This window comes from Phalacrocorax carbo, chromosome 9, assembly GCF_963921805.1.
Source record: "Phalacrocorax carbo chromosome 9, bPhaCar2.1, whole genome shotgun sequence".
Taxonomy (NCBI): domain Eukaryota; kingdom Metazoa; phylum Chordata; class Aves; order Suliformes; family Phalacrocoracidae; genus Phalacrocorax; species Phalacrocorax carbo.
In genome coordinates this window covers 26350454-26366584 of record NC_087521.1, presented here as the reverse complement: position 1 = coordinate 26366584, position 16131 = coordinate 26350454, and the positions used below count along the sequence as shown (strand labels likewise).

The following is a 16131-nucleotide window of genomic DNA, read 5'->3' as shown; positions in this document are numbered from 1 at the left end:
TAAAAGCTTAGAAATATTTTTTAAAGCTAATGACACAAATCTAAAACTGCCAACTATCAAAAATAAAAGTTTTGTTCTTTGATTCGTCAGTCAAATGTCTGAAGTCCAAATTTGGTTACAGTAAGACAAGAACGGTACTTCCAAATAACAAGAGTTTTCCCTCAGCTTTAGATGTCAGACACTAGATCTACTAGGAAAGTTAAATGATTCCTCCTAATAAGCTTCATAGCCTTAATGGTACTCTCTGTCCATCGAAAGATCCTACTACACAGTCATCCTTCTCCCAGAATTAATAAAACACAAGCAAAACACTACGGACTAATGCTAAGAAACTGACAATCTGTGCTTGCAAGAAGCAAGGAATAGACCTCAACTGTTACAATCTTCATCTCATGCACAAAGCCACCATTACTATCACCCAAGAAAACCCTTTGTACATAAGACAGTCCTTGGTATTCCTCTTACTATTCATAACCCTGAAGGATACATTATAAACCTTCTTTCAAGAGTCCATTTCCTCTACGTCCAGATAGAGTCAGTCATGCTGTTCTGCGGCTGGCTTCCCTCTTCCTTCATATCCGAGAGAGATGACACAGTAGGAGATGCCACAAGGTTATTCAAGAAGTTCCTAGCCTTCAAATCAACTTTAAGTTCTTGCTATACATTTTCCCTTTTAATTCACTTCAGTGTATAAGAAAAACTGGGATGCTGACTTGCTTCTTGCATCAGCTATTACATCACCCATTAGATGGGCCTGATTACAATGTTTGCCCACACCACGTCTCACTAAACCAAGCAGAACTGCATAGGAAATGTGGTAGTGATTTCGGTTTAAACAATGAGAAAATATCTTAAATATTTTTGCATAATAGTGCCCAAAAAATATGGAAGTAACAATTTGCAACCATGTACTTTCTAAGTAGGTAGGACTGTCATTTCATGTCTGAGCACACATAGCTACCGTAACTAACTTTTCATGAGCAGACTGCTGTGTTGTATTAATTTCACTGCTTTGATCACTCTTTCTATAATCCACTCTGAAAAGCCAGAATTAATAGATGTGCCTGCATTGAGCTTTAATGATTTTACTTTTTTCTGGGCTGTGTTCCAACTTGCTTGACAGATTTCTCTTCTGTATAGAAAAGTAGAGTCCGTTGTAAAGTAGAGACAAGCAGCACTTTCTGGTTGTAATCCAACTGCACAATTGAAGATGGCTCTTCCAATACAAGGCTGGAGTTGCAAATACCCTTTTAAAGACACATCCAATTAACAGGAGTCAACCTTTCTAAAAATACAAGGTAATAACTAACACTTCAAAGAAGTAAGCCCAAGAAAGAGAAAACAAATAAACAAACAATAGCTTTTGAACTACCATTGCACGAAGTTCACTTAATGAACGTAGGGTTCCATTATGCGGGCAAAAGGCGAGTTAGACTGTGCGTACCACAATGGCACAAATTCAATTTCTCTCGGTTGCCTAACACATTTCCCTTGAAATCAACGAAACTCTAGGACACATTTTCTTCCTTCTTCTCCACTGCCAAGTCATACAATGCTGACACGATTGTTACATCTGGAGATGTTAAACCATTCTGTCGAACCAAATGAGGCACAGTCATAGGTAAATCAGGATGGCTGTTGTTTAAACTTTTCTCCCATAAACAAAACAAGTACTAACTTGAATTTCTGTATGTCTGTATTAATTAACATGACATTAGAAAAATTCTATTTACTGGCAACAAGCTGGTCACCCAGTAGAACCCAAATATTACTTCATTCTACACTCCAGACTGAGATGCTGAACAATTCTGAAAGTACTTCATCAATACAGTGAATCAGCAGCGTCACATCATTCAAAAGTACCATTTCCAAATGGAAGTACTGGCTAAAAGCTGAAGGAAGATATGATAGTTATTTCAGACAGAAATGTGATAAAATATGAAAGGATCACCACTGGGGTTTTTTTTTCTTTTTTTTTTTTTTAAACAGTAAGGCAGTTGTGAAGGATAGTCAACGGTTGGCTTGCTGAGTGTGTGCATACTTGGCCAAGTGTGCACGTACCACTAAAGCAATCTTTACTGAGTCTTAAGGCCAGTGAGGTCACAAAATACCTCCAGTATTTCAGTATTTTTCCACATGCCTTCCCATGAAAGTAATACATTGTACTAAGCAATTAACTCCTAAACATTTAAACACACAAGCATTCTTTCAGAAAACTATTAATGGGAATTATGGTCTCTATAATAAATGCTCACCTGGTCTAGGTCTAGGGCAGAGTAGACAATCTTCCCTTTGTCATCTCCAGAGAATAATTTCATTCCATTGGGACTCCAAGCTAAAGCTGTAATGCTACTTTTATGGATACCTGCAACGTCAAACCTCCGAAGCTGTGAAACAATACCAAGGTAATACATGAATGAGGGGAAGAGAAAATGGAGACACAAAGCCTATTCGGTGACTCTGACCTATAAATCGGAGACCAAGTACAGAAGTGCAGGTCATTCTATTTTTTATTTAGCACAAAAAACCTCCATAAACAATCAAAAAACCCACCACCAAACAGCTCAGCCAATATAACAAATAAGGAATTTCTCAAAAGCATTTTTGATTAAATACATCTTTTGCAATGAAAAGCATGCTTTAAGATTATTGCTTTTATAAGCTTAACGTATGATGCCTAAAACATATTCACGGATATTTCGTCAGGCAAAATTCCCTGGTTTTCACTATTATAAAGAGTCTCAGTAACACTCTACTAGGATTCACCATGTTAAACCTCACAGAAGTTTAGCCAAATGCAGAGATTTACCTGTTTGTTTCTTCCAGGTAATGAAGAGACAAGCTGAAAAACTGCAACCCGACCTGAGGCTGTACCAACGGCAACCAGATCATCAAAACAACTCAACAGCTTTACAAAAGTAATAGATTCACATTTCCCCTGTTGAAACAAACCATACATGAAACTTGCAAAGTTAATGAGAGACAAACAGCAGCTCAATTCAGAGCAATGCAGCTTCATTAGAAGAGATAAGAGTAGATGTTAGTATTTACCTCAAAATTATATTTTTTCATCTGGTTTAAATGCCTGCAGTAGAGATAAAGCATTCCAATGCTGCTCCCCACAGCAATGTAGTCTCCATTGGTATCAAGTGCTGTGAGGTATACCACAATAGAGCGAAAGCCTTTTTGGACCTTTGTAGGAATGGCATTGAGAAGGTAATACAAGGGACAAAACTCCTTAAATATAACCGGTGAAGCCACAGATGCCATAGCAAGCACTGGCATCAGCAGCTTTAAGGCTGAAATAAACACATCTACTTGACCACATAAGGAAATCTGAAAGACAAAAGTAAGAGACATGTCATTAACTACTTAGAGTAAATGGTTAACAGAAAGCCTCCATTTAGAGCAAGTAGGGATGCAGAAGTGTTTTGTATAATGAAAAAGCTAGTTAAACTCCTCTAGTGAATATAAGTTATTCTTAGAAGAACCTTTTTCTTAAGAATAAGCTTATTTGTTAGGTTTCTGCCAATATCTAAGGATATATAGTAATCATTAAATATGGGATAACAACTTTTTCTTGCAGCTGTGAGCTCGTGTCCTGGTTTTGGCTGGTCTAGAGTTAATTTTCTTCACAGATGCTAGTATGGGGCCGTGTTTTGAATTTGTGCTAAAAACAGTGTTGATAGTGTGGAGATTTATTAGTTGCTGCTAAGTAGTGCTTACACTAGTCAATGACTTTTTCAGCTTCCCGTGCTCTGCCGGGTCCACAAGAAGCTGGGAGGGGGCACAGCTGGGGCAGCTGACCCCAACTCACCAAAGGGATACTCCACACCATATGATGTCATGCTCAGCATATAAAGCTGGCAGGAAGAAGGAGGAAGGGGGCGATGTTCATAGTTATGGCGTTTATCTTCCCAAGTAACTGTTACAGGTGATGGAGCCCTGCTTTCCTGGAGATGGCTGAACACCTGCCTGCTGGTGGGAAGTCGTGAATTAACTCCTTGTTTTGTTTTGCCTGCATACGTGGCTTTTGTTTTACCTATTAAACTGTTCTTATCTCAACCCATGAGTTTTCTCACTTTTACCCTCCCAATTCTCTCCCCCATCCCCCTGTGGGGGGTAGTGAGGAAGCAGCTGTGTGGGGCTGAGTTGCCGGCTGGTGTTAAATCACAACAGCTTGTCAAAGGTGAGATCAAATGCAATATTTCTCTCATCTGGCTAGTGAAAGAACCGTAAGGGCTCTGACACTAAACAATCCATGCAGTATATTTCTTCATCTATCTGCAAACTCTACCCTGAATCTTCCCAGTGCTAAGAGCATGGGATACTCACTGTGTTTGACAGCGTTCTGAGATCAAAGCATCAAACTAGTATTTATGCTCAACTCCTTAATGCCCTGCACCTCAAGAAAAACATGGTTGAGAAACAATTCAGTTAGAGCTCCATCAGCTATATAACCAAATAACAATCAAAAAATAAGAATAATGTGGGAAGAAAGAAGCAATGCAAAAATGAAAGAAATCCCAGTTTGGCAGACACAGGAAAATATCTATATAGCAATTCAATTTAGAAAGATAAGGAGCAAACAGAAAAAAAAGCACCATATGCCCATGTTTCCCTTTATGGTTAAGCAAATAATTTCATGCTGATGAGCAATGCTGTAAATATACTTAGAGGATAATTCTGGTATCTTCCTATGAAAAACAGAAACAAAGATTCTGTTTGCCTTCTGCAAGAAAAAAATGTAGTCAGAGCTCATCATAGTAATAATGTACTGGGATCTTCAGAAAAAGATGATATGACTACGATGTACATTAAAATATTTTAAAAGTTTAATTAAACCCAGTAATTTTTCTCATCATGGGGTGACAGCCTTGATAAGAACATTTTGCAGCAGTAAGTATTCTCCTCATGGATGACTTCGGAACACAGAAAAGGAAAGAAACCTTCACTTCTTGAATTTCATTTTGCCATGAGCAAGTCTGATTAACAGTACGGTTTAGAATCTGCCAAAAATACCTGAAGTTTTTCAAGATACAGATTTTGGATTTCTATAAAGAAGAGTTTTGTACAGTTGTTTGAGCCTGTAACATTGAAGATTTTTCTTAAGCTTCAGCAGTTTTAAATTCCTTAGAGGAAAGAAAACCAGAAAGATGCCAACTGAAGTCAGAAATGCTTCCAAATGCTCAAAATTATTCTGTAAAATAGTCCTTCTGCAATTTGTGTGGTATGTACTGTTCTGCCTAGTTTTAATTCTCTAAGGATGAAAAATGGTATTTGTCTGGCACCTTCACACATTGCTTACAGTGTACATCAACTAAATTAGAGAAAAATATAGCTGCTAGTTTAATATTTCCATTACTGCAAAAAGCTCTGATGTGTCCATTTTCAAAGTATTTAAGTTATTGTGCAAGAGGATTCAGCACACTGGCTTTGGGCCCTGCAACACTTGCTGTCAACATACAATTCCACAAAATCCAAAGGGATTACTTGCATGGCATTACCCATTCAAGCCCATGTTAGACAAGACTGCCAGAATAAAGATTAGTTACTGGACCCATATTTTATCTGTGCTACAAAAACAGCCAGTAAATAAGCTAGCAGCAGTTATTGACGTTCATAACTGTGATAAATTTTACTGCTTCCTAGAGCTTAGAAATTAATTCCACTCCCCTCCAGTGATTACTACCTGTCATGACACCTATTTCATAAAATATCACAAGGATTAACTGATTAATGTGTCCAAACTATTTCTGAATGAAGAACTCCTTTCAGAGTTGTTTACTAAGTTAACAGATAACCTCAGTGCATCACCACTCTTTTCCAATATTTCCATACAACATCTACTTCCTAACCTGTGTTTTAGGTCTCCTGCCCTTTCCTTCAGTATTTACTACCTTCTATCTACAGTCAACTAAATAAAAAGAGAACCCACTGCTGAAGTCTCTTGTTTGCTGTTCTAAACATGCATCTTTGCCAGTTTAGTAATTTTACTAGCTGCTGGTCTTTTTATTTATTTATTTATTCTAATAAAATGAAACCCATTCTTTGTCCTGAGTCTCACATACACAAATAATCATCTGTGTAATCTCAACTTCTACCGCTCCCCAGCTACTGCCTCATGAATTTCACATATTTTGTTTTTTAAGTCAATTCACATCTGTCATCATCCCAAGCTGCTCTTGTAGCTGGAACCAGCTCACAGTCCCCAGCTGCCAAAGGACCTTGCAAGTCCTCAAAATTCCTTCTCTTCCATCACTTATCCTTCTGGCTCAACTAAACTGTTAAAAACATAATAATTCATTACAAACTATGTAATTATGGAAATTTCTATTATTCACAAATAGACTATTACCATTTCCTCTACAACAACCCTATCTGCAACCTTAAGCATATTTTGTAAGTTCACACTTAATTAAAAAAGATATGGGGGGGGTGGAAAGAGTTTGACAGGGGTTTTTCCCCCCCCATAGAAAACACTGGGAGGAAGTATTTCTTCTCATATACTAAGTTAAATTTAAAAAAAAAAACCTGCTGTCAGGCTATGGCTCTCACTCTTCATAAAATTTATACACAATCCTATTTCAATCTCCTCTGATGGCAAAGTTATTAAAAAATGATATTAAGTTTTGTTATCTATAACCCATTCACATTGTACAATCAAAAATGTATTAATAAACTATAACTTCTTGCTATCATACAAATTAGTTTCATCTTGAGTGGTTTATAGACTAACAAAACTCTGGCACTGCTTCTGTGAAAACATACAACTGAAAGCTCAAATCATCACTTTACTAAAAATACTGCTAATTAAGTAATCTACACAAAACAAATATATAAAGGATTAGAGGCCTATATATTAAAAACTCTGCACAACCACCGCAATTCTCTGCTTTTGAGCCTAAAGTCCTCAATCCCCCTAATCACAGTTGCGTATCACATGTAGTCTCTTTATTAACAGCTTTAGGAATATATGTTATCTGTTTTTTAATCAAAGGCACACAGTGGATATAATCTATTTTCTCAGACAGATTTTGGAACTCGATGCCATGTTCACTGTGTCAGCCACGGTTACTCTGAAGTACAGAACAGCTGTACAGGGCAAATCAGCTTGTGCTAAGCAGCTATCCTGCAGCAGAGATAAAGTAGAGAAAAATACCATATGTTGCATAGCAAAACCAACCGCCAGACAAAGAAAGTCCTTCCTTCTCAACTCACAAAGTTCACAACAAGCTTTTAAATATTGCATTCAAGGCCATGTTTTGAAAAACAAACTTTTTTAAATTTTCTCCAGTGTCAGAAAAAGGAATAAAGCTCAATGCTGCCTAACAGAGGCAACTAAAGCGAGAGGTAATCCCAGGGTTAAACAGGCAGTGGCTAAAGGTTCAGTGCCATGGTGTGCCACAGATTGACCACAGGAGACTAAAGCTGTCACCACACTTCTCTGAACCCAAGTGCCCTGTCTGTACACGAGGGACAACAGCTCTTTTATTTTTATTCTTTGACATAAAAATTTAAATTTAAGCTCTTCAGAGTATGAACAAACTCATACAGCTAAACACAACAGTCTCTGATCTCAGCTAGATCCTGCCAACTAAAGAGAAAAGTGGTTTTATTTTCTAATACTTCTCACATTTTCAGCCTAAGCAGCAGGCTACCGGACTGCCACACCTCCGGAACTCTTCAGGGCAAACAGCTACCAAGCACAAGGGAGAACACAAATTCGCACCCCACTGAAGCAGGGAGCTCTGCTTTCACGCATCTCCTTTGCGGGCAGAGGGCCAGCCAGCACTCAGGTCGCAGTTACCTGATTAACACGCCTGTTGCTCTACACGTCTCATGAAATATTGCCGTTTTGGCTCAGAAAAGTTTATTTTGAATGAAAAAAAAAAACCAAACCCACAAACTTAGGTGACAGAGGTGGAAAGGACAGAAAAAAGAGCACCTGGGGTCACTGCACAAGGGGGGCAGAGGAAACCAGGCTTTACTCGCTCTGATGGCCTCGGGACACCCAGCTTCTCTAGGAAACCTTCCTTCCTTAAGTGTGTTTCTATATCTTGGCAGGTATTTCAAACCATTCCTTTCTAATACGCTGTCTAGTGTCTGAGGGTTGCAGCTACTGATGGGAAGAAGACAGCCAGGGGCTCCCGGACGGACAGCCGGCAGCACCGCCTCGCCATCCCGCTGGCTTTACCTCATCTTACGCCGGTTTTACCACACGGACCAGGAGCCCCAGCCGGGCCGGGGGCGGCGAAGCGGCTCCAGCCGCTCCGCCGGCAGGTAACAGCGGCCTCGCCCCCCGCCGCCGCCCGCCCGCCCACCGCCCCGAACGGCACAGCGCGCCCTCACGCCGGCGGCGCCGCAGGCGAGCCTCCAGGGGACGGCCGGGAGGGCTCGGCCCGCTCTCGCTCCCCCTCACCGCACCGGGCTCGCCCGCTCAGCCTGCCCGCAACAGGCGGCGGCGGACGGTCAGGCCCCACTTACGGGAGGGGGGCGAGAGCCGGGGCAGACCCTCGGGCGGCTCCCACCCAGCTCCGCGGGGATGCAGCTCCGCTGGGATGCAGCTCCGCTCACCTCCTCAGGAGCGCGGGGCAGCCGTGGGGAGCGCGGCAACTGCGCCCAGGCCCCGAGGCGGCAGCGGCGGCAACGGCGGCCCCGGCTGGCTGCGCCGGTCGGAGGGGCCGGGCCTGGGCGGGGCCGGACGTGAGCGCACTTCCGCGGGGCGCCGCCATGACGGGTGAGTGCGGGGGACCGGGGGTGGCGGGGACAGCCGCGGGGCTGGGCCCTGGCACTTCCGAAGTAAACTACCGAGGTGCCGTGCCGTGCCGTGCCGTGCCGTGCCAGCCCAGCCCAGCCCAGCCCAGCCCAGCCCAGCCCAGCCCGCCGGCGTGTCGCTGCCACGCGTGGCTGTGGGTGCGGGCGAGAAAGGTGCCCAGCGCCTCGCTCCTGCCCCCGGAGAAGTGACACCCGTGTCGTGCCACGCCACGCGTGTGGGCTTCACGTTTGCAACCCTTTTTCAAGGGTCTCTGTGAATAAACAACAAACCCAGGAAACGCGCGGGTGTTACCGCGTAGCCTCGAGCCGGGCTTGCAGCGCCGCTTGCGTCCTGGGGCAGGGCCTGAGGCGCGAAGGCGCGGCTGCAGGTGCTGGGCAGAACCCGCGCGCAGCCTTCCCTGAGGTGGCGCCGGCGCGTGAAGCGTGGCAGGTTCCTGTTGCTGCGTGGTCCTCCAACGACACATCGTGAAGCGTGGGCTTTACGCGCAGTGGGACAGCACCCACCGCCTCCAGCAGGACCCAGCTTTCTCCTAAGCGCTCCAAGCTCACGGGGAGACATGAATCAGTTCAGATGTCCGTGGCACGAGCGCTGCGTGCTTGCGGGAGTCGTTGCCGTCATTTGTCACCGTCATACGCTGTGCTAGCGTTTGACTGCTGTGCGTGGACAGAAGACTGCTCGATTGGTCAGTACTGCAGAGCCACTGCTGTCCGTGTCACAACATCACATCTCAGAATGCGTCTGCATTTTTTTAAGAACATGATTTGCTTGTAAATTGTAACAAGGCTGATAGATGAGGAATTAGGTTTTGCGACTGAGGACCGTTAATGTAAATTCCATTTTACTTTAATCGATATTCAGCAGCAAAGCAAGGAAATAATTCACACAACCAGCTGTGGGACAGCGCATAGATTTGTTTCTGTATGCTTCAAATGGCTTGATTTTCTTTATTTTCTCATATAGCAAAAAGTCCAGCTGATGCTACTCCAAGAAGGCCTGTTTTATCTGTCAGTGCAAGAAAAATTAAAGATAATGCAGCAGACTGGCATAATTTAATGATGAAATGGGAGAGACTGAATGATACTGGATTTACTACGGCAAACAAAATAGTCAACATGAAGATCAGTGGGCAGTAAGTATGCTAATAACATACAAGTAAAGATAGCATAAAGATTGCCTTTATTGAGAAATCTCTTCTTCACTAGAAAGACCTTTTTTGGAGATGGGGGAAAGAACATCTCAGGGTGAATAAGTTAGCTCTTCGATCAAACTCAGCAGTTGCACTTTTTGGTTACATAAACTCTTTACATTTAAATAATAAATGTCTGAAAGATTAAAATAATCTCATAAAATAATGATATTTGCAATAAATGGAAAATGTTTGTTACACATAGTTAAGCATAGCAGATATTTAAAATACTTATATAATATACAAAGTTAGAATCTAATCCTATAGATCTCAGCCCATTTGAGCTCCCTTACTCCCCTGCATATTTGCATTGAGGCCAGTATATCCAAAATTCACTGAAGTAAAATTTCAGCACTCTTTAAGAAAAATCAATTATTCATATAGAGAAAAAAGTTGTAACGGTGATGATTAAAAAAAAGAACAACAAAAACCACTTTGGTAGGGCTATTATCTTCATACTGTAAAGAAACTAAGAGACTTTTGAGAAACTAAGAGAGTTTTGAGAAGAAACTTCACCAGAGTCCTGACAGCTGAGCAGGGTTTGTCTGACACGGTTCTGACAGGTACAAGCTCAGGAATATTTTGCTGTAATGGTGTCAGGTGTTGCTTTCGCTCTCTAGCAACTCCCTCTCCCCTGTCTTAAGTTTACAGCTTTTGTGGGAAAGTTGGCAAGACAGGACAGGTGCCTGCACATTAGCTGCCCTGGGTTCACAGTTCCTTAGCTTGTGTGTGAAGGTGAGTTTATGGGGAGACACCAGATTGTCAGCTGGAGCAGCTGAAGCCTGGGTGTGCCTTGCCCATTACGAGAGAATAGCCTCCAACACAGGGACAAAGTAAAATGGGAAGAGGGGTTATCTTAACACCCGCAACAGTTTTTTCAAGTGTATGCTCTAAGGCAGAGTAATTCTATATTCCTCTGAAGGTTGTGGTACCAGCCCCAACTGCGCAAATGTGTCTCACTATTTGTATGTGGGAATTCTCATGAACAGCCTGTGAGAGAGGTTTTGTAGGGTCAGACCACATGGATTTTAAATCTGCACAACTCGAGTAAACCTAAAGGCAGTTGTTTACTCTGCCTTTTGTTTCTATTTTAGATTTCAAGGCAACAAACTGGAGGTAGCATGTGATAACAGTGCCACAGAATCTGAAAAGCCAACTCCTAAATACAACGAAGAACTGGACAATTGCTGTGCAGAATTACTTGAGACCTTAAAGCACATGGTAATGCTCATTTTTCAGTCTTAGTCAATATGAATTGGTTCCAAGTGTGTTCAACTATGACATAAGGAAATGTCCTCATGTATTTGTTGTAAACATAAAATTGGGATCTTTATTCATAGTTCTTTGGTTTCAAACCTAAATTATTATAATCCAGTGTGCACCATTTATCTCCTTGATTGGTAAATTTGAAGGTTGGTTTTACATCTGCCTTCTGCTTATAATTCTGCTCCTCCCTTTATAAAGTGATCTTCTGAAAATGATACATACAAAAATGCATTCTAAAACTGCACCTGTTTTCTCATCCTGCATATTCCCTCTGTTTAGAACAAAGCAAACAACAAAGCATAAAGCAGTGCTTTACCTGTCATCATACCCTTGCAGCTCTCTTTAATCAGACATAATTCAGTTATATTTTTAGTTTGCCTACTTGCATTTTCTATGCAGAACTCTTTCTCTAGAGAGTGGAGTAAGATAATTATTATGTAACCCACCTTCTTTTCTGGAGACATTGCTAGGAATTAATGTCACCTGTCAATTTGACAGGAAACAAAAAGAAAATTTTTGCCTGATACTGTATTTAAAATTCTCATTAAAAATAACTTTTACAGCCTTCTGCCATAGTGGAGGCCCATTAAAAAGGTGATAGAGCTGTTTTTTTATATAGACAGGATACCAGTCCAGTATTTAGAATAAGCAGGAAAGCAGCTAGCTTTTCCTCAAATTTTGTTCTGTGGGAAAGATTAACAGTAATTTGGGTTGTTGTTGTGGTGTGGTTTTTTTGGGGTTTGTTTTTTGTCCTGTGAGGCAGTTTTGTGTTCAGATTACCAAGTGTGTTTATGCTATTTCTTATTACGCCTGAGTGGTAGGAGTATAAGCAGCCAGTGTTAAATGGGAGACTAAACATAGCTACTACAGACATCTTTTATTTTTCATCCCTTTATGACATTATACCAGCTTACAAGTTTATAGAAATATATGTATTTTAGCTTCTTGACTTAAAGATACTGCCTGCAAGCTCCATTTTACCTGTAAATATTAGTCCCCATCAGTGATGCACAAAGTCAGGTGAACATGAAGGAAGTAGATGGAATGACCTGGTTTTCAAAGCAAGCTGTTAAGTCAGCCTAAATATATTGTCAGTCATAGCTTGGCCTGCTTTTTTCACCTGCTGCTGATCTTCTGAAATCGAATTTAAGTCATCTAATGTAAGAAGGCATGTGTTTATAGGGCTTGTGCCACACTAAATTGCTATAGGGAAAACCCAGAGAGAGGTGAAAAACTGAGAACGCACTTTAATGTATTTCTACATGGGGGAAACAAAAGAATTATGCAAAATCAGAGTCAGTAAGTCATATCTGCAGTGTTCAAAATGTTAGGGTATCTCATATTAAATCTGTATGTAAATTCCAGCTTTGATTCCTGCCTGGAGTTAAAAAAAGTGAGTTAGAAATGTTGAGAGTAAATAGTCTTCAGAAATAGTGTGCTTTAAAAAAGTTTAAGACTATAGTAGCCTACTGTTCCTGAGATGTTCATTAATATTACACGTTCCTCATTTTCAGACAAAAATAAAACTGAAAATGGAAAAGCTTACTTCGACTACTAAAGCAATCTGTGACTTGGAAACATTCCACCATGGAGCTGGGAATTGCACAGCACCCTTCTTTCATACATGGCCCACTCCGTACTTTTGTAAGTAAAATATTGATTATCTTAGCTAATTGCATTGTGTCATTGATGTAATCTGATTTAGGACTGGAAAATAAACCCTTTTATCTGGATGTCTTGCCTTAGAGAGAGGGAGAGCATTTCTGTCTACTTTGTAATTGACTAATCAATACACACATGAATGCACTACTTGGTTTAGGGTTACTGCTGATGACTGCTTGTATGAATTGCCCGACATTGACTGACATGCAACAATTACAGCATAAAACCAAGCTTGTCAGCAGCTTACAGTGTCCAAGCTGCAACAGCCACATCCTTTGTAGAGAGACATATTTGGAACTTGGTAGTGTTAAGCCATAGGCTTAACTGACTTGACTTGCCACTTGACACAGAAATGAAATCCTTGAATGTAAAGAACAAGCTACACCTCAGTTAATTCTCTGGCAGCCAAAGAAAAATTCCTCTGATCTCAATGTCAGTCAAGATAAGTAAATAAATGTTCAGTTTCTGTCTACTGTTAGTACCAGTTCTTTTAACATTCACATGATGGCAAAAACTACTGTCTCCAAACCCGTATTACTGCAGTTTTAAAACTATTTGAATTCAGGAGAAGCCTGAGTGCATGCAAACCAAGTGCCTCTTTATGAAGTGAAAGTCATACCTTTGTGAAGCCCGACTTCGCTACCACAAGTTGGCAGGAATTTTATGTATTAGTTTCTGCCAGCTTAAAAGGGTAAGAATGACAAAGAGAGCTGCTGTCAAAACACTCGTTGTGACTGAATCATTTAGTGGTGCTCGTTACTCCATGAAAGACTAAATCCTCCTGAAGGGAGTGATAGTTCAGGCTAAGTTAGGAACACAAGATCCGTCTCTTTTAAAAAATAATTTGTGTGGTTATTTTTTAGAAAGTCAAACAATTAAAGATTATTACATAAATATATTTTACACACCACCATCAGTTAACATAACTAGTAACAATATTAGCTTTTACATTACACAGTTCAGTTTTGGTCTGTTTTTTTTTTGTTTTACCCTTACTTTTCACTGTTGGTGTCACTTATTGGTGATCATGCATTGCTGAAGTGCCTGACAGCATGTGAGGACATCCTTTAGATTAGCTAAAATCAACAGTGACTCAAATATGAAGCTTGTATTTCAAGATAGCATTACCAAATTTTATAACCAAATTTCAGTTATTTGAAAGAATGGCTATAATAGCTAATCTTACAGCGGGTCCTGAGAATCAATACCACTGCTTATTCTAGAATTAAAGGGGGATTCATGTCAAAATCACAAGTGTATAAAATATATCCAAAAGTGGATGAAATACTTTAGCATTTTATGTTCCAGTGTACAAACATTGTTAATGCTGTAAAACCCAAGATGTCTGAGTACGGGGAATAGCTTACATGAGGTAGAGGGTTTTTTAATTATCAACATATTACAAGTATAATTTAATCTTTAGAGAATTGCTGAAATGTTATGGTCAACGTGCTTGGTTTTTGAATCCACTTCAGATGAGGTGTCTCTGAAGCTCTCTGAAATGTACAAGAAGGAACTACAACTCAAGCAAACAATTGTACAAGAAATTGCTCATTCTGATGACCAGGATCTGATGATGGTCTATTTATCATCATGGCTATACCAGCCTTACATTGAGAACAGCAGCAAACTACTACTTGAAGCCATGCTGCTGGAAACAGGACATAGACAGTGCTAGAATTTCAAATGTTACCTGGCTTGCTTCTAACGATGCTTGCATGAAACGGAAATGGCAAATGGCAAGGCTTACCAAGTAAGTTGATTTTTTTGTAAAACTTATTAAAAATATTTTTCTCTGTTTGTATTTATTATTTTGTCTCAGCTGATATTCCTTTTTCTTCATGGGACAATCTGGGTTTGGTTGCATTATCCATTTTTAAGTGCAATAGAGAGGCTACAGGTAGGAGGCCAAGTCCCCTGTAATTAGAAAGAGGAGAGAACTACTTGGTGGTCTGGGGGGATTCAATGCGCATACACACCTACAGCAAAGAATTTAACTGCTTTCCAAATCTTGACAGTCTAAAATACCTACATTGTCCCTTTCACCACAGAAATTCAGCACTTACTTGATCTTTCATGCATTGTTTTTTTGCATGACTTAACAGAGCTAGTGCTTTTGTACTTGCTTTATAAATGGGGAAAAGGAAAGGAAAGCACAAAAAGCAGGATACAAAAGTGGATCCAAAGGGATCCACATAGTTTGGCATGTGGTTCTGAAGTGCTGTTGCAGACACTAGTGTAAATTCTGGTTTGGTTTTGATTATGGTGTGGTTAGGTGCATCACCCTTGAACAGTGACCCAAGCATGAACAGTGGGGAGGTTTCGTATTACTCGCCATTCCATAGTCGTTAATGGAAAAGGTCTTGTCTCTCTTAATTCATCGTAACTTTTTTCTTTTAGAGATGTTTCATGAAAGCACTTGTTGAATAAAAACAAGACCTACTTCAGTTGTGTCCTTATCCCATATTGTTTGCTTCCTGTCACAGGGCTCAGCGAGTTTTTTCCCTTGGATTACTGCTTCTCATGTCAAGCGGTTTTGGTTTAAAGGTGTGCCTCCTCTGTATTTTTGGTTAGCGGTTTACAGGACAAGAATTGGTGGCTCAAATTCTTGCTTTTATTTTTCATGCTGCTTGCTTGGAAAAGAGTAGAGAGTGTGTTCGGGTGAAACAGTTAATGCAAAAGCCAAATCCTGAAGTGGAATTCAATACCCTTAATTTGCTTTCGCTCCTAAAGGTGTAATAATCACTGTAGTGTACCGTTATGTCAGACCTGGGTAGCATGGAGAAGCTGCTACACTTACCCAGCCTCTAATAACTGTTAGCTGCTATTGGAAATTATCACTTTTCAGAAAAGTGTATTACTATATGGAAACTATGCAGCTGTGTCATAAAAGTTTTAGTTAAATCCCTAATGTGTAGTGAATTTAGGCCCTCTGCTTACTTCATTACAATTAATAATCTAAATTCCTACTTACTGATTGCCTGTATGACCTGCTCCTATATAAACTGATTTAGATCTCCTATTTCACAAAATTACGTGGTGTTTCCAAGTGCCGTTGACTCATTGTTGTACCCTGACAGATGTTTACCCTTGAGTCTCCTTGAAACAACACTTGAACTGAAAGACAGTAACACAAAATGCGCACTGCTATGAAATGACCATAATGGCTGTGGTTTGACACCAGAAGAACCTAATTAAAATAGTGAGAGGTTCTGGAACAGATTTCTGATGGGAAAAG

General features: G+C 40.6%; 2 protein-coding genes across 4 annotated transcripts in view; one reads left to right on the top strand and one right to left on the bottom strand.

The window, feature by feature from the left end:
* TECPR2 (tectonin beta-propeller repeat containing 2) overlaps positions 1 to 8666 on the bottom strand; it is a 45455-nt gene extending 36789 nt beyond the window's left edge. The window contains exons 1-5 of one of the 2 annotated variants that reach the window (XM_064460803.1): positions 8578 to 8666; positions 3052 to 3336; positions 2810 to 2938; positions 2256 to 2387; positions 1090 to 1247 (exon numbers count right to left, since the gene is read on the bottom strand). In XM_064460803.1, coding sequence (XP_064316873.1) covers positions 1090 to 1247; positions 2256 to 2387; positions 2810 to 2938; positions 3052 to 3285 — 653 coding nt within the window. In that variant the 5' untranslated portion in view covers positions 3286 to 3336; positions 8578 to 8666. Of the gene's footprint in view, positions 1 to 1089; positions 1248 to 2255; positions 2388 to 2809; positions 2939 to 3051; positions 3337 to 8487 lie in introns of both variants that reach the window. The other variant, XM_064460804.1, reaches the window with a different exon arrangement.
* Positions 8619 to 14693, top strand: CINP (cyclin dependent kinase 2 interacting protein). Of its 2 annotated transcripts, none has more exons than XM_064460805.1 (5): positions 8619 to 8740; positions 9740 to 9908; positions 11060 to 11186; positions 12746 to 12875; positions 14369 to 14693. In XM_064460805.1, the coding sequence occupies exons 1-5, from the start codon at positions 8734 to 8736 to the stop codon at positions 14569 to 14571; spliced, it is 636 nt and encodes a 211-aa protein (XP_064316875.1). In that variant the 5' UTR covers positions 8619 to 8733; the 3' UTR covers positions 14572 to 14693. The 2 variants fall into 2 exon arrangements, with proteins under 2 accessions (XP_064316875.1, XP_009511644.2); XM_009513349.2 differs by lacking the exon at positions 8619 to 8740 and adding an exon at positions 8861 to 9461.
* Positions 14694 to 16131: the final 1438 nt, after the last annotated feature.